This window comes from Marmota monax, unplaced genomic scaffold (assembly GCF_021218885.2).
Source record: "Marmota monax isolate L192 unplaced genomic scaffold, Marmota_monax_Labrador192_F-V1.1 WCK01_AAM20220418_F8-fsc00108, whole genome shotgun sequence".
In the NCBI taxonomy this organism is placed as follows: Eukaryota; Metazoa; Chordata; class Mammalia; order Rodentia; family Sciuridae; genus Marmota; species Marmota monax.
Genome location: NW_026694593.1, coordinates 5,218,863 through 5,235,072, shown reverse-complemented (window position 1 = coordinate 5,235,072; position 16,210 = coordinate 5,218,863). Strand labels below are relative to the sequence as shown.

General features: G+C 43.1%; 1 protein-coding gene across 2 annotated transcripts; it reads right to left on the bottom strand.

Moving 5' to 3' along the window:
- Window positions 1-451: 451 nt before the first annotated feature.
- Window positions 452-14,231, bottom strand: Vps72 (vacuolar protein sorting 72 homolog). 2 transcript variants are annotated; one of them, XM_046421615.2, is made up of 6 exons: window positions 14,041-14,230; window positions 7,725-7,877; window positions 7,436-7,550; window positions 6,840-7,016; window positions 1,302-1,446; window positions 452-1,025 (listed from the first exon to the last, which is right to left on the bottom strand). In XM_046421615.2, the coding sequence occupies exons 1-6, from the start codon at window positions 14,155-14,157 to the stop codon at window positions 638-640; spliced, it is 1,095 nt and encodes a 364-aa protein (XP_046277571.1). In that variant the 5' UTR covers window positions 14,158-14,230; the 3' UTR covers window positions 452-637. The 2 variants fall into 2 exon arrangements, 1 of the variants encoding a protein (XP_046277571.1); XR_009224668.1 differs by lacking the exon at window positions 452-1,025 and adding an exon at window positions 5,890-6,000 and having other exon boundaries at window positions 1,319-1,446; window positions 14,041-14,231.
- Between the last annotated feature and the right edge of the window lie 1,979 nt (window positions 14,232-16,210).

Below are 16,210 nucleotides of genomic sequence, written 5' to 3'. Positions count from 1 at the left end.
CCCCAGCCCCTTGGTATCTAATTTTAAGGTGTTTGTAATCTAGTTGGAGGAATGAATACAATCAAAAAAGGACAGGGGCTGTGGCTGTGGCTGAGCAGTAGCGCACTTGCCTGGCATGGGTGAGGTACTGGGTTCAATTCTCAGCACCGTGTGTAAATAAATAAAATAAAGGTCTATCAACAACTTCAAAAATATTAAAAACAAAAAAACCAAGCTGAGTATGGTGCACACACCTGTAGTCTGTTACTCAGGAGGCTGAGGTGCAAGGCCTGCTTAAGCCCAGGAGTTTGAGATCAGCCTAGGACACACAGCAAGAACCCGTGTCAGAAAAAAAACAAGAGATACAAAGGACAGCACATAATAAATGTTATCAAACAAACACAAAGACCCAAATAGACTCAGACATTCACAAATACTTCTTGTCCCAATTGTAGAATAGACACCAAACAAGAAGGATCTTTCCATTTTATTATATTAAAAAACCACAACAAAATGAACAAGGAACTGGGGGAAAGATGGGGAAAGACATATAGAGGAATGGGCAATCAGAGATATTAAGGGCAGAAGTAGAGAGAGAGGGAAGATCAAGAGCCCCATTTTCAGGCAGGAAAGAGTTTGCTAAGGACTAGACATTTCTTCATTTGATGACAATTTTCTGGCGCAAGGCTCGGGGCCCAGAGCCAGGGAGGGGCTCAGGAGGTGGGGGGCCAGGGCCCAGGGCTGAGGCAGTAGGAGGCAGTCCATGGGCAGTGATGTACTTCTTGTAGGCCTCACGGATGATCTTGAAGGCTCGAGCAGTGGCATAGGGGATGTCTGTAACAGGATCCCGGTACAGAGCTGGACGATGGGTCACTGGGCAGACCTCCCGAACAGGGATCTTTGGGGGCCGACCTTGGGGGAACCATTCCTCAAATGTCGCATCATCACTGAATGTGATGAAGGTACGCGAGCAGCGAGCAGGTGGGATGACAGGTCCAGTCCCAGCATGGGGAGCCAATGAGGAGGCTGCGGGAGCAGGATCAAGTCTGAGGACAAAAGACAGGGAGAAAACACAAGAGCTGAGGGGAAACAGAGTCAGAAGGGAAGAAATCAGATGAGGAAAGAGGAAAAACGGGAGTGGTGGGCATCCTGAGAGAACCTCCTAGATGATGGTAGCTGGGAAGAAATGTGAGGCTAGAAAGAAAGACAGGAAAGAGAGAAGAGAGGCTGAAAGAAAGGAGCTGAAGGGAGGCAGATTCTGAAAGGTGCAAGTCAGGGAGGCTGTGAGGAAAGCGGCGAGCTCAGCAGGCTGGCCCACTTACCCTTCGACATCCACATTCTCCTCCTTGGGGCCCAGCTCCCCGATAAGTGGCACCGTCATCGAATGATAGGTGATTATAGGCCCAGGGCACTTCCGTTTCTTGTGAACCTGTTTCTTTTTGTCAGCCTCCAGTCGCTCATATGTCTCTTCAGTGTCACCGGCAGAAATGAAAAGATGGTCACTCTTCCCTTTCCCACACTCAATTCTGTTCCATAATCTCTCAATTATCTATCTCTCTGGCCACTCCTACGGCTCCCTAACACCTCCCACTTCAGGAGTTTTCTTCTTACCCCTCTTCACATCCTCCCTACCCCTCCTTTCTCAAGTAACTTGGGTTCTCAAGCACTCAGCACTGAAGAACCTCAAGCTGAAAGAGACTCTGTGACAAGGCGCCGGTTCCTTTTCCTGGGTGCTGGACTCTCCTCTATGAATACGCTGTCAACTACGCTGCTCCTGGCCAAGAAATGGATTACACTCTTTCCTCCCCAGGCTAATCATAATACCCACTCCACTAAACCACTCCTCATACCACAGTTTTGATTCATTACCTCAATCCCCCTGTATCTAGTACATTCTTTTGTATTTAATTATTTTTGTGATATTAGGGGTTGAACCCAAGAACCCTCTACCATGGAGCTACATCCTCAATCCCCACATCTTTTTTTTTTTTTAAGAGAGAGAGAATCTTTTTTTTAATATATATTTTTTAGTTCTCGGCGGACACAACATCTTTGTTTGTATGTGGTGCTGAGGATCAAACCTTGGCTGCACGCATGCCAGGTGAGCGCGCTACCGCCCAAGCCACATCCCCAGCCCCCCATCTTTTTTTTTTTTTGAGACAGGGTCTCGCTAAGCTGTCAAGGCTGACCTTGAACATATAATCCTCTTGTCTCAGCCTCCAGGTCAATGGAATTACAGATGTGTGTCATTGCACCCCTAGTACACTCTTCTATTACTGTACCTATTACAGACTTTGGCAGAGGCTGCAAGCTGGCAGACCATTAGGTGTTTGATACTGGGGATTAAACACATGGGCACTCTCAACCACTGAGTCACATCCCCAGCCCTATCTCACTAGGCATCATTGCTTGGCATCTTACCATTGCTGAGGCTGGCTTTTAACTCTAGATCCTCCTACCTCAGCTTCCCGAGACACTGGCTGAGGCATGTGCCACTGTGCCCATCTGATCTGCAGTGTTTTAAAGAAAAACTGGAACTAGGTAGGCAAGGGGGTGTACACCTATAATCCTAGCAACTCAGGAGCCTGAAGCAGGGGATTGAATGTTCAAGGCCAGCTTTGGTAATTTACTGAGACACTCTCAAAATATAAAATGGCTGAATGTAGTGGCCCATACCTGTAATCCCAGTGACTTTGGAGGCTGAGGTAGGAGAATCACAAGTTTGAGGCCAGCCTCAGCAAATAAAAAGGGTTTAGATATAGTTTGGTGGTAAAGCACTGCTGGATTCAATCCCTATACCAAAAATAAATAAATAGGGCTGATGTGTAGCTCAGTGGTAGAGTACCCCTGGGTTCAATCAGTACTGGGGATGTGGCTCAGTGGTAGAACACTTGCCTAGCACTCATGAGGCACTGGTTTTGATCCTTAGCAACACATAAGTAAATAAAATAAAGGTATTGTGTCCATCTACAACTAAAAAAACAAAAACAAAAACAAAAATTGGAACTGTTGACATTTAGAAATTGGGAAATGATATTTAAATATAGATTTCTGGTTCCTTTTTAATTTTTATTTATTTATTTATTTTTTTAAAGAGAAATTTTTTTTTAATATTTATTTTTAGTTTTCGGCAGACACAACATCTTTGTATGTGGTGCTGAGGATCGAACCTGGGCCGCACGCATGCCAGGCGAGCGCGCTACCCCTTGAGCCATATCCCCAGCCCTCTGGTTCCTTTTTTAAAAAACAAAGAAGCCAGTTGCAATGGTTCATGCCTGTAATTCCAGCAACCTGGGAAGCTGAGGCAAGAGGATCGCAAGTTCAAAGCTAGCTTCCATAACTTAGCAAGGCCCTAAGGAACTCAGCAAGACCCTTGTCTCAATATAGTAAAATTTTAAAAAGGGGTGGAGCTAGGAATGTGACTCAGTGGTTAAAAGCCCCTGGGTTTAATCCTGGTATTGAAAAAACAAAACAAAGAAACAAGCACACACACAAAAAAGGGGGGGGGGGAGTATAGTGTGGTGGTGCATGCCTGAAACTCCAGCTACTCAGGAGGCTGAGACAGGATTACAAGTTTGAGGCCAGTCTCAACAATTTATCAAGATCCTCAACATCTTACTGAGACCCTGTCTCAAAATATAAGGGGTGGGGGATGTGGCTCAGTGGTAGTGTCCTGGCTTCAATCTCTGGTACAAAAGAAAAAGAAAGGCAGGCAACCTGGCAACCCTGAGTTCACGTTCTCACTGGGAAGCAATCAGGCAGACTATTCCTCCCTAAGCCACCTCAGTCCTTGCGCTGGCTGTACTTTGTGTCACCTACCTGGACCCCATGACCCTGCTCTATGGTAATTCACAGTTGGTACATGTCTCCTCCTTACAGGCAGTGAGTGTGATCCACATTACCTACGTGTCATCAGCGTCAGGAAGCATTCCACACATTATAGGCCCTCAAAAGTATTTGTTAATGAATAAATAAAAATACTCCTGTTCCCTCTCTTCTGAATGAACTCCACATTTCTGTGTCCTTCTTGTATGTGGGAACTGTGAACAGAATTCTCTAACGTCTGACCATGAAAGGAGTGCTCTGGAAACCTCTTCAGTGACTGAAATGCTCTTTTACTTGAACTCTGGTAATATTGCTTCTTCTACTTTGACCCAAACTTTCAATCCCTTGCCTTCTTTCCAAGGCATCCCTCTGTTCTGTGGACCTCTTGCTCTATTATCAGCCAACTCACCCATATCCTCAGCTCCTCACTCAGCATTCCTTACACAATTTGCTTTACTGGAAACCTGGTCATCCACTGAGGCCACTGCTCTCCCTGCAGCCTTCTGGTGGAGGCTGCTCATTCTCTCATGTCCCACGTAGGACACACCTGTATCCTACTGAGCTCTACAATGCAGATGCAGGGTTTAGATCACTTTTCTTCCACCTACCTGCAGACCCTTCTCTTTTGAGACCAGTACCAAAGTCTACAATAATTTCTCTAAGTCACAGTCATTCTCTTATGAAGGACTTCGGCAGGAGTTTCCACTCTTCTCCACTCCAACTCCTATCATCTTAGGTTATCCTGATGATTTCAAAGCCTGGAGTCTTGATATCACTCATGGTTGATGATACTTCTCAATCATCAGATGTTTTGAGGGCACCTACTCTTTTAAAAGTACTGGACTATTATCATATGTTTATAATTATATATCCTAATTAAAGCCAATATAATTACTATTTATCATTATTATTATTTATTATTCTTTTGGATGTGTGTGGTACTGGGGATTGAACCCAGGGGCCTCTACCACTGAGCCACATCTCCAGCTTTTTTTTTTTAAAGACAAGCTACGCTTTGTTGGTTTGAGGTTGGCCTCAAACTTGGGATCCTCCTTAATTAGCCTCCCAGGTAGCTGGGATTACAAGTATGTGCCACAGCATGCAGTTTAGAATGAAAAATTTTTTAAAAGTTATGAAGCTGGGCATGGTGGTACATGACTGTACTCCCAGCTACTTGGGAAGCTGAAGCAGGAGTATCCCAATTTTGAGGCCAGCTTGGGCAACTCAGAAGGACGGTCTCAAAAAATAGAAAGGGCTGGGAATATGAATGCAGCTGAATGGTAGAGTGCCCCTGGGTTCCATCCCAGTACCATAGGGCGGGGAAAAGATCCATGAAAATACATTCTGAAGATGTTAGGGCTGAACTAAACCTTTTCTCAATCATTGTGTTCTTTTGGAGTCAAGTTGTCTAAATTTCATAACTATTGTTAAACTAGGATGGCTTCGATACAAAGTGGTTAGGGTAAATAATCTTCCACTCCACAGCAGAATTATATTTGACTTATTTTTGATCAACTATATATATCCTTGGTCAAAAAACAGAGAAAGAGCTGGGGATGCAATCAGTGGTAGGGCACTTGCCCAGCATGTCTGAGGCCCTGAGTTTGATCCACAGCACTGAAACAATAAAACAAAACAAAAAATCCCCCCAAACAACAACAACAACAACAACAACAAAAAACACCATAAGGAAGAGATTCAGGAAGAGAAATAAATACCGAAGGTGATTCTACTTGCGTTTTCACTCAATAAAAGTATATCTCAAAAAAACATACAATGGGAGGTAAGAATCTGCTGTTTGCTCTATCTCTCATTTACCTCTCATGATTTGAGACTATTTTGCAAAAGGAATTCATAATTTTAGACTGGGTACAGTAGCTGGGTACTCCTGTAGTCCTATCTACTTGGCAGGCTGAGGCAGGAAGACTACAAGTTCAAGACCAGCCTGGGCAGTTTAGACCCTGTCTCAAATAAAAAATAAGAAGGGGATTTAGCTCAGTGGTCTAGCACCCTACCCCCCACATCAACTGAAGATATTTTTAAGAATATGTACAGTAAAGCAATTTATCTCATGAAAGGACTAACCCTTGGGGCTGGGGATGTGGCTCAAGCGGTAGCGCGCTCGCCTGGCATGCGTGCGGCCCGGGTTCGATCCTCAGCACCACATACAAACAAAGATGTTGTGTGCGCCGAAAACTAAAAAATAAATAAATATTAAAATTCTAAAAAAAAAAAAAAAAAGACTAACCCTGATTTTCCATTCTCATGATTATCATTAAAGAGGCATTATTATTATTATCCCATTTTGTGAACAAAGATAGCAAGCAAGATGGTGGCTGGTGTGGTGGTGCACACCTGTTACTCCAGCTACTTGGGAAGCTTAAGGCAGGACAGTCACAAGTTCAAGGCCAATCTGGGCAACTTAGCAAGACCCTGTCTCAAAATTGAAAAAAAAAAAAAGGGCCAGGGATATAGCTCAGTGGTAGAGTGCCTCTGGGTTCAATCTCCAGTACTACTTGTTTATTTTTTTTAGTTATACATGGACTGAGGATTGAACCAAGTGTCTCACATGTACAAGGCAAGTGCTCTGCCACTGAGCCATAACCCCAGCCCTCTAGTACTACTTAAAATAAACAGTTAAATAAATAAAAGCAAATAAGATGAAGAAGTAATTTGCCTGCAATCTTAATACAAGTGAATAGTGGAACTATTTGGTATGGTTCATGGGATCAAATCCAGGAGCTCTAGCATGCTAGGCAAATGTTTTACCAGTGACCTACATTCCCAATCCCTAGAACTAGAATTTAATTCTATACAATTTTTATTTTTTATAAAAATACCTAAATGTACCTTATTCTTCAGAGCCCACATAACTGCATTTTCCCTTGCTCTTAAATACCTATTCTTATTTATGTCTTCTGATTCCTTTGTCCCAAATCTGTCTCTCTACAGTTCTCTGGTCCTCCAGGTCTCAAAAGTTTTTCTTATGCTCCTCAGCCTATCTCTACCTATTTTCCCTGAAACTACAGACTGACCCAATGAACGTAAGTTGAGCTCTTCTGTGATCTTGGCCTCTCTGAGCAGCTCTTCTTGGGTCAGTGGTCTCTCACAGTGGGGCCCCTTACGCCGCCGGGACTGGCCCTGTCTTTCCTGTACCCGAAGAAATGTTTGTCGTGTATGTTCAGCTGTAGATTGGCGCATGGACTTCCGACCTGGAAAAAGTCAGATGGGAAGAAATCTTTTGAAGTCACGTCTACCTTCTTTGTTTATTTACATATTTTTAAATTTTTTACTTGGATATAATTTCAAACTTACAAAAAAATTGTAAGAACTGTACAAACAACACCCATGTATCTCCTTAATTTACATTACCTACTGTTAGTATTTTGCCCCATTTTATTCTAATTTCATTCTCTGTGTGTGTTTTCTCTAAATGATCTGAAAATTAAGCTGTACATATCATGGGCTTTATTCCTAAAAATAGTGTGTATTTCCTAAAAAAAAAAAAAAAAAAAAAAAAAAAGGATTTTTCTTACATGACAGTATGCTTATCAACTTCAGTAAACTTAACACTGATAAAATAATTCATCATCACATTCTAATTTTGTCTATTGAAAATTTCCATACTCACTGTCAGAGCCATCATCCTGTAGTTCAAGTGGCAACAGCGCCTTCTCTTCTCGGGCCTTCTGAGAGCTACCAGCTGGGGTGCTAACCTTTCGAGGTCTCAAGCTCTTTAGAGGCTCCTGGACACAGATTACAATTAGATACCAGAGAACAAAGAGATAAGGAGAAAGATGAGGATCTTAATAGACAAACTAGCGTTGTAGAAAATGGGACCGGTGTGGGGAGCACTGGGACCCAATGATGGAGAGAAGAGGGATTATGAAGGTCCAAAAAACCCAAGATTCCTCCTGTACCTTATAGGCTTTAGTGACTACTCGGCGCTTCCTTCTTGGCTCTTCTGTTTCTCCATCACTGGATGGTTCATCCCCTTCATCAATATCAAAGTCAGAGTCCACCTCATCCTCTGTGTCTGACTGGTCCCCTTGATACTCATCATCTCCAGATTCCTGAGAACACAATGAGAGTGGCTGGCAATAGACTTATTCATATCCCTTCATAAAAAAGAGAATTTCTGGGGCTGGGGATGTGGTTCAAGTGATAGTGCGCTCACCTAGCATTCGTGAGGAACTGGGTTAGATTCTCAGCACCATATAAAAACAAAATAAAGACATTGTGTTCATCTAAAACTAAAAAATGAATTAAAAAAAAAAAAGAACAGAATTCCTTGGGCTGGGGCTGCAGCTCAGTGGTAGAGTGTTTACTTAGCATGTGTGAGGCACTGGGTTCCATCCTCAGCACCACATAAAAAAATAAACAAATAAAATAAAGGCATTCTGCCATCTATGACTAAAAAAAAAAAAAATGTGGTTTGGTCTCTACCTACAAGAGTCTAATAGTCTAGCTGAGCACAGTGGCACACGGCTAAAATCCCAGTGGCTTGGGAGGCCAAGGCAGGAAAACCACGAGTTCAAAGCCAGCCTTAGCAATTTAGCGAGGCCCTAAGTAACTTAGTGAGACCCTGTCTCAAAATAAAAAAAAGAAGGGGCTGGGGTTATGGCTCAGTGGTTAAATGCCCCTGGGTTCAATCCCTGGTACCTCTCTTCCCCCAAAAAAATAGTCCCATAGTCCAGTGAAGTACAGGACATCGTCATAATTTTTTTTTTTTTTGAGAGAGAGAGAGAATTTTTTTAATATTTATTTTTTAGTTTTCGGTGGACACAACATCTTTGTTTGTATGTGGTGCTGAGGATCGAACCCGGGCCGCACGCATGCGAGGCGAGCGCGCTACTGCTTGAGCCACATCCCCAGCCCATAAAAAAAATATTTTTTGATTACACTAAGTTATTATAGTGAAAGGATATGGATTAAAACCAGCAAAGACAAAAGATGCATAGAGCAGAGTCCAATTTTCCTCTTCCACTAATTCTGCCAGTATCAATGTGTAATAACTTGTACCTAATACTGCCAAACAAAGGGGCTCACCCAGGTTTTGTGTTCAGGATTTTTATTTGGGTGGGAGTCTCTGTCACTGTGTGGCTTCTCAGTTACTCAGATTTTGGCCCCTCCCAATAAAAACATTTTAATACAAAGCAACATAAAGTACCAAATGGCAATACAATGTTATAGATCAAAGAAGACTGGTGGTCCAAATCTAACCTTTAGAGTTCAATCCTTTAAACCAGAGATCAGAACACTTTTTCTGTAAAGGGCCAGATAGGGAATGGGTCAGTTTGGAATAAAACTTGTAGTTTACTGACCCATGATTTTGTTTTATTTTTTGTGGATGTTGGGAATTGAACCCAAGGTTTTGCACATGCCAGGCAAGCACCCTACCACTAGGTCACATCCCCTGCCCCTGAACCTTGATTTAGACTATAAAGGATGAAAAGAACTTGAGTCATAGTTTAAAATAGTATTTAGACAGCCAAGAGGGAAGAGGGATTCACAGGCATGTGGAAAGACGGAAAAAGGTTCAGAAGCAGGAATGTACATAGAGTGCTTACAGAATAAAGATTTTTTTTTTTTGGGGGGGGGTACCAGGGATTGAACCCAGAGGTGCTTACACCCTGAGCCACATCCCCAGCTCTTTTTTGTATTTTATTTAGAGACAGGGTCTCTCTCACTGAATTGCTTGGGGCCTTGCTAAATTGCTGAGGCCGACCTAGAACTCAAAATTCTGTTGCAGTACCCTCCCCAAGCTGCTGGGATTATAGGAACATGCCACTGTGCCTGGCAGAATAAGGATTTAGACCCAAGTAAGCCAGGTTTATCTCTGGCAAGAAACCTTAGCTGGTTGCTTTGGCTCTAGCATGACCTCCTTCCAACAGTGATTGCCCTATAAAATTTCAAATTAGGTCTATGGAGAAAATTAAATGTCAAGCTAATAACTATGATTTAAACCTGCAGCTTACTGACTTTTCCCTCTCCTTACCTATAGCAGTATTGATAATCATTGTTGAAATCAACTAAATTTTCTGAAAAAAAAATGTATTATTCCTCAGGTGTATTGGGATGGAAAAATATTTGGGTATTATTATCAATAATGGGAAGCCACTGAAGATTTAGGGGCGTGTATAAGAGATGTTCCAGAAAGCTCTGAGGGTTAGTTAGATGTGCTGTAAAAGCTAGAAAATCTGAAGTACAGCCTAGGCCTGAGGTGATACAGGTTAAGGCTAGAATGGTAGTCACTCTGGAAAGAAAGGGGGGGAAAGTCACTTAAGGGGAGTCAACTGGGACAAGTGCAGTGACACACACCTATAAAAAATATGTATTATTCCTGTAATCCCAGTGACTCAGGCACTGAAGCAGGAGGATTGCAAGTTCAAGGCCAGCCTCAGCAATTTGGGAAGATCCTGTCTCAAAATGAAAAAAAATGTAAAAGGGCTGGGGAAGTGGCTCAGTGGTTAAGTGGCCCCAGTACAAAAGAAATAAAGTGGGGGGGGGGGGTCGACTGGGTTGAAACCACTCAAACATGTGGATCTCCCTTCAATCAGTGATGCAGATTGTTCTTATCTTGATACACAGGTTGCAAAGCAAGCACATAACACAGATGGTTGACACTCTATACCAGCCAGAGTTCAATCCTGCACTGATGACCATCATTTCCTCCAAACTGATGTTTGTGAAAGACAGCCTAGGAACACATTAATCCCCTCAGCTCTTAATCTAGTATTAAGCCATATCACCACAGGGTAGCTCAACTTCCCATTAGAAATGTTTTCATTAAATTATGGATTTACTACCATTCATTTAGCATTTATCAAGAGTCATTGACAGACATGGCTAGTTAAGGCAGTGTTTTTATATCATCTACCAACCCCATTACTTTATATATATCTTATATAAGGATGCAATGATAAATTCTCCTTCATGCTGAATAAGGTTGTCTTTCTTGAAGTACTTGTATGCCTCTTTCTTACTAAAAAAAAGAAATTCAGACTTTGGCTGCCAGGAAGCTCACAGCTAAATTTAATGTCAATTGCTATTACCATTTTAGCATAGGCTCCTGGTACAATTACTTCTGACCTGTCTCTATTTTTGCTGTTCTTACTTTTTGTTTATAAGCCTCCTTAAATCCTTTTTGGAAGCTTAAAGGGTACATATTAAATAACGACTCGTAAAACGACAGGAATAGGAAAACAGGCCTTGGAGGAGAGATGAGAATGTTCTATTTTAAACTATTTGATTAGTGCTATATCAGTAATGACTCCCAGTTACTAAGTCCTGGGGATTCTATTTTCTTAATTTCTCTTGAACACTACTGTCCATGTAACATTTTCCCCTCTCTGGTGCTGGGGATCCAACTCAGGGCCTCAGACATGCTAGGAAAGTGCTCTACGAAAGCTATACCCTCTGCCCCTGTCACATGGTTTCTGTACCAGGGAATGAACCCAGGGGCACTTAATCAAGAGCCACATATTAAGCCCTTTTATTTTTGAGACAAGAGTCTCACTAAATTGCTTAGCGCCTTGTTGAGGCTGGCCTTGAACTTAGAATCATCCGGCGCTCAGATTATAGGCTTGCACAATTACGCCCAATATTTCCATGGTTTCTCTACTTTCACTGCCCCCTTAAGATTATTTTCCTCATTACATAATCATTCCTCACTCCCAGTATTAGGGAACTCAAGGTGCTTTACCACTGAGCCACATCCCCACTCCTTTTTTTTTTCTAATTTTTAAAAAATTTTTAGTTGTAGATAGACACAATAACTTTACTCTTACGTGGTACTGAGGATTGATCCCAGTGCCTCACACACGCTAGGCAGGCACTCTACCACTTAGCTACAACCTCAGTACCCCCAGCCCTTACTGAGACAGGGCCTCACTAAATTGCTAAGGCTGGCTTTTTTTTTGGTATCAGGATTGAACTCAGGGGCACCTGACCATTGAGCCACATGCCCAGCCCTATTGTGTATTTTATTTAGAGACAGAGTCTGAGTTGCTTAGCACCTCGCTTTTGCTGAGGCTGGCTTTGAACTCGCCATCCTCCTGCCTCAGCTTCCCAAACTGCTGGGATTACAGGAGTGTGCCACTGTGCCTGGCTCTAAGGCTGGCTTTGAACTTGTGATTCTCCTGCCTCAGTCTTCAGAGCCACTTAGATTACAGGTGTGCATTTATAGAACTTTAATGACTCTTCTCAGTCCTCCAAGTAAAGAGCAAACTCCTTAACACAGCTCACAAGGCCCTACATAATCTGACCCAGGCCTTATTAATTACTATTCTACCCTTTAGCATTACTAATTACTATTCTCGGGCTGGGGATGTGGCTCAAGCGGTAGTGCGCTCGCCTGGCATGCGTGCGGCCCGGGTTCAATCCTCAGCACCACATACAAACAAAGATGTTGTGTCCGCTGAAAACTGAAAAATAAATATTAAAAATTCTCTCTCTCTCTCACTCTCTCTTAAAAAAAAAATAACAATAATTACTATTCTCCTGGAAAATGAAAGTAGAACTTACCAGGATCTCCATACCTTTATACATTCTACCCCACTTCTTTCTGTGGACAACCCCACTGCCCCCACTCCCACACTTCTTATCCAGCCAAGGCCTACTTCTAGACTGTTTTCAGCTGAAACGTCATCTCCTTGGGGATGCCTATCCCCACCAAGACCCTGGCACCTACAAGTTATTACAGCATCCTATGCTTACCTCTTGTTTCAGTCCTTATCACGTGGTATTTTAATTGGCTGTGAAGCTAGTCAGTTCCCCCACTGGGGTCTGCGATATTTAACAGATCACCAGGGTTTCTGGCATGCTAGGCAAGTGCTCTTTTTTTTGGTGGGGGCATTTTACCATTGAGCTACATTCCCAATCCTTTTTACCTTTTTATTTTTAGACAGAGTCTAACTAAGTTGCTTAGGACCTGGCTAAATTGCTGAAGATAGCCTTCAACTTGTGATCCCCCTGCCTCAGCCTCTTGGGATTATAGGCATGTGCCACCACTACACCCTAATTGGCAAGTGCTCTACCACTAAGGCATACTCCCAACCCCAGGGCAGTGTTTATTTATGTATGTATGTGACTGTGTACGTATTTGGGAATGAACCCAGGGGTACTCTACCCTTGAGGTATTCCTAGCAGCCCTTCCCACTTTATTTTTTGGTACCAGGGATTAAACTCATGGGTGCTTATCCATTGAGCAACATCCCCAGCCCCTTTTTTAAAAAATACATATTTTTAGCTGTATATGGACACAATACCTTTTATTTATTTAATTTTATGTGGTGCTAAGGATAGAACCCAGTGCCTCACAAGTGCTCTGGATTCGCTCTACCACTGAGCTACAATCCCAGACCCTTTTTATATATTTTATTTAGAGAGGGGTCTTCCTGAGTTGCTTAGGGCCTCGCTAAATCGTTGAAGTTAGTTTTGAACTTGTGATCCTCCTGCTTCAGCCCCACCGTCTGGCTCTTCAGCCCTTTTTATTTTGAGAAGGGTCTCGCAAAGTTGCAGAGGCTGGTCTCAAACTTGAGATCCTCCTGCCTCAATCTTCCGAGTCTGTGTGCCATTGTGCTTGGGCCGGTTGAATTGTTTAATACTGTCTCCCTGGAGCCTATGGCACGCTCTAGATGCTTGACACATATTTAATGACTAGAAAGACTTGGTCAATATATTTAACAAGTGTCAGCCCAGTCCAGACACTGATCTAGGCACTGTATGTATAACGGGGAACAAATCTAACTTTATAAAGTTTACAATCTAACGGAAAAGCAAAAACAAGTAAGCAAACCAAATCAAGTTTCAAATTTAAAATATGTTCTACTAAGGAAATGAAGAGGGACTCTTTTAGGATAGGTAAGGAAGGGTCATCTAAGAAAACATTTCCATAGAGACTTGAAAGCTGAAGAGGGGGTTATCGAGCCCGGCCCCTTTCCGGGGTCCCTCCCGGTCCGTCGGGCAGTGCACACTAGGGGCCTAACCTCGACGCGCCTGGGGTTCTGGACGTCCCAGTGCGCCGAGGCGCCACGACCGCGGGACGCCTGCGGAGGCCTCCTCCGTCCCGGACCCACCCCCGCGTCGAGGGCTGGCCTTTCTAGGCCTCCTTGACCCCGCCCCGCGCCCGCGTTTCCATCAGCTCTCAGGGGTCCTCTGGGTTCCCCGCCCCCTCCTCCTTTGTCCGGGGTCCCTTAGCTTCTTCCCTTCCCAGTTCCTAGGCCCGGCTCTTGCCTCAGTGAAACCTCCGTAAGTCGTCTGGTAGAACTCATCTTCTTCCTCTGCCTCCAGAAGCCCAGAAAGCCTGTTCCCAGCGGTCTTCCGGGGGGCCCGGCCCCCAGCCAAACTCATGTCGCCTAGCGAGACTGCGCGGCCACAAGGGCCCGCTCACCCAGCTCAGTTCCTGGAGCTCGGCGCTCGACACTACTACCTGCGGGCGGCCGCCCACGACGGAAGTCGGGCGTCTGCAGGCAGATGCAGCAGAGCGTCGAGTGCACCCCCCCCCCCCCCAGTCCCGCCTCTAAACCATTTTTACTCATCAGCTCCACCCACTCTAGCGAAGAGCTTCCAAGGCCTCTGACCTGGCTTGCTTAGTGACACCAGGACCCTCGCTACCCTACGTCTAGTTTGTTGTTGTTGTTTTTGTACTGGGGATTGAACCCTCCAGCGCGCCCCCCTCTTTTTTTAAATTTTATTTTTGATTTTAAGAGGTCGGTCTTCCTCTGCTGCAGCCTGTTGTTCATTTTGCCAGTTGGAATCTTTATAAAAACTCAGACTTTGTCACTCCTCTCTTTGAAAAATTTTAATGTCTCCCCATCATCTACAGGATAAGCAGAAAGCACAGTATTATGGTTCAGTACACAGCCTTAGAACTAGACAGACCAGTTTGCGTCTGAGCTGGAAGGTTTTCTACCTATGTGACTGTACAAATAGTTTTACTTCTCTGAATATATTTTCTCATCTGCAAAATGAGACTGTTACTGTGTGAGTGAGAATTAACAGACCACCACACTTATCGAGCCAAACTGAAAGGGGAAAAAAAAGCCCTTTAAATCAGAAAGTCAGGTAAGCGACTGGGAACAGGTGTCGCCTCTAGAACTCGCAGCACTTGAATTTTGGAAGCATAGAGTTTATAAAGGGAAAAACCACAAGGACAGTTGAGCCAGATGTACGTGGGAAAGACCTTGTTGAGACAGATATTTTGATTACATGTGAGAATTGGTTTTTTAAAATATTTATTTTTTTAGTTGTAGTTGGACACAATACCTTTATTTCACTTATTTATTTTTATGTGGTGCTGAGGATCGAACCCAGGGTCTTGCACGTGCGAGGTGAGTGCTCTACCCCTGAGCCACAGCCCCAGCCGGAGAATTGTTTTGATTATACATTTCATAGTTATTTTTGTTATACGTCAGGGCCGTGGGAAGATACTAATGTATTGTTAACATAGATACAGCTGTCAGGAGGCTGAAAAGAAAACATTTTAAGCAAGCATAAAATGGAGTAAGGTCAGAATAAAATGGCATTACTGTGGTTCTTTTGCATTTCAGGACTAATAATAATATCTACCTTTTAAAGATTATTGAAAAGATTAAGAGATATAATCCTTGTAAAGTCTTTAGCACGGTGTTTAGTAAAGACATAATAAACGTTTCGTAGAAGATAACTACTATTAGCATGACATTTAAGATCCTTCATAATTTAGCCTCTCCCTGTCTTTCTAACCTCACCTCCTGCCTCATCATCCTATTTAAGCATTATTTCCCTATCACCCAATTCATCATCCCTGGATGATGACCTGGAGGTTTTTCTCCTAGAAATCCTTTCCTTTTTGTCTGGCATAATTTTAATTTTATAGTAGAGTGAAGTCTTCCTGAACACTCATTCCTCTCTTTCCAGGCAGTTTCCATAGCCATGGAAATCATGCCTCCTAGGGAAGGCATGATTTTGGAATTGTTTCAATCTCAAATAGACTGTGGTATTTATCAAGACACTGTGTCACTTCTGTTCTCATTTTTTATTCTGAATATATGCCTGTAAAACCATAGCACTTGTATGCCTCTATGATGGCACCTATTTCATTTTATTCTAATGACTTATGTATCTATCCCCCTTATTAGTCTGTGATCTTTTTGAGGGCAGTGGCTTTATCTTCATCTGTATACTAGGGACTCTCTTAGTACATGGGCTATATGATATAGCTGGGACTAAATTATGTTACTTGAATGAATTGATCAATGAATGAATGAATGAATGAATAAGGTACCCATTCTTCCCCTACCATGGGGTCTTGCCAGGTTTCTCAGGTTGGCCTCAAATTTGCAGTCCTCCTGCCTCAGCCTCTCAAACAGCTGGAATTACAAGCATTATCTACCATGCCTGTCTGGTACCCATCCTCCTATTC

Bases quoted from the DNA above. Each gene is read 5' to 3' on its own strand.
- Vps72 (XM_046421615.2), bottom strand. From the start codon at position 14,157: ATGAGTTTGGCTGGGGGCCGGGCCCCCCGGAAGACCGCTGGGAACAGG. The intron at 7,551-7,724 runs GTACAGGAGGAA...ATCTGTGTCCAG, and splicing joins TAGTCACTAAAGCCTATAAG to GAGCCTCTAAAGAGCTTGAG. The intron at 7,017-7,435 runs GTGAGTATGGAA...GACTTTTTCCAG, and splicing joins ACAGGATGATGGCTCTGACA to GTCGGAAGTCCATGCGCCAA.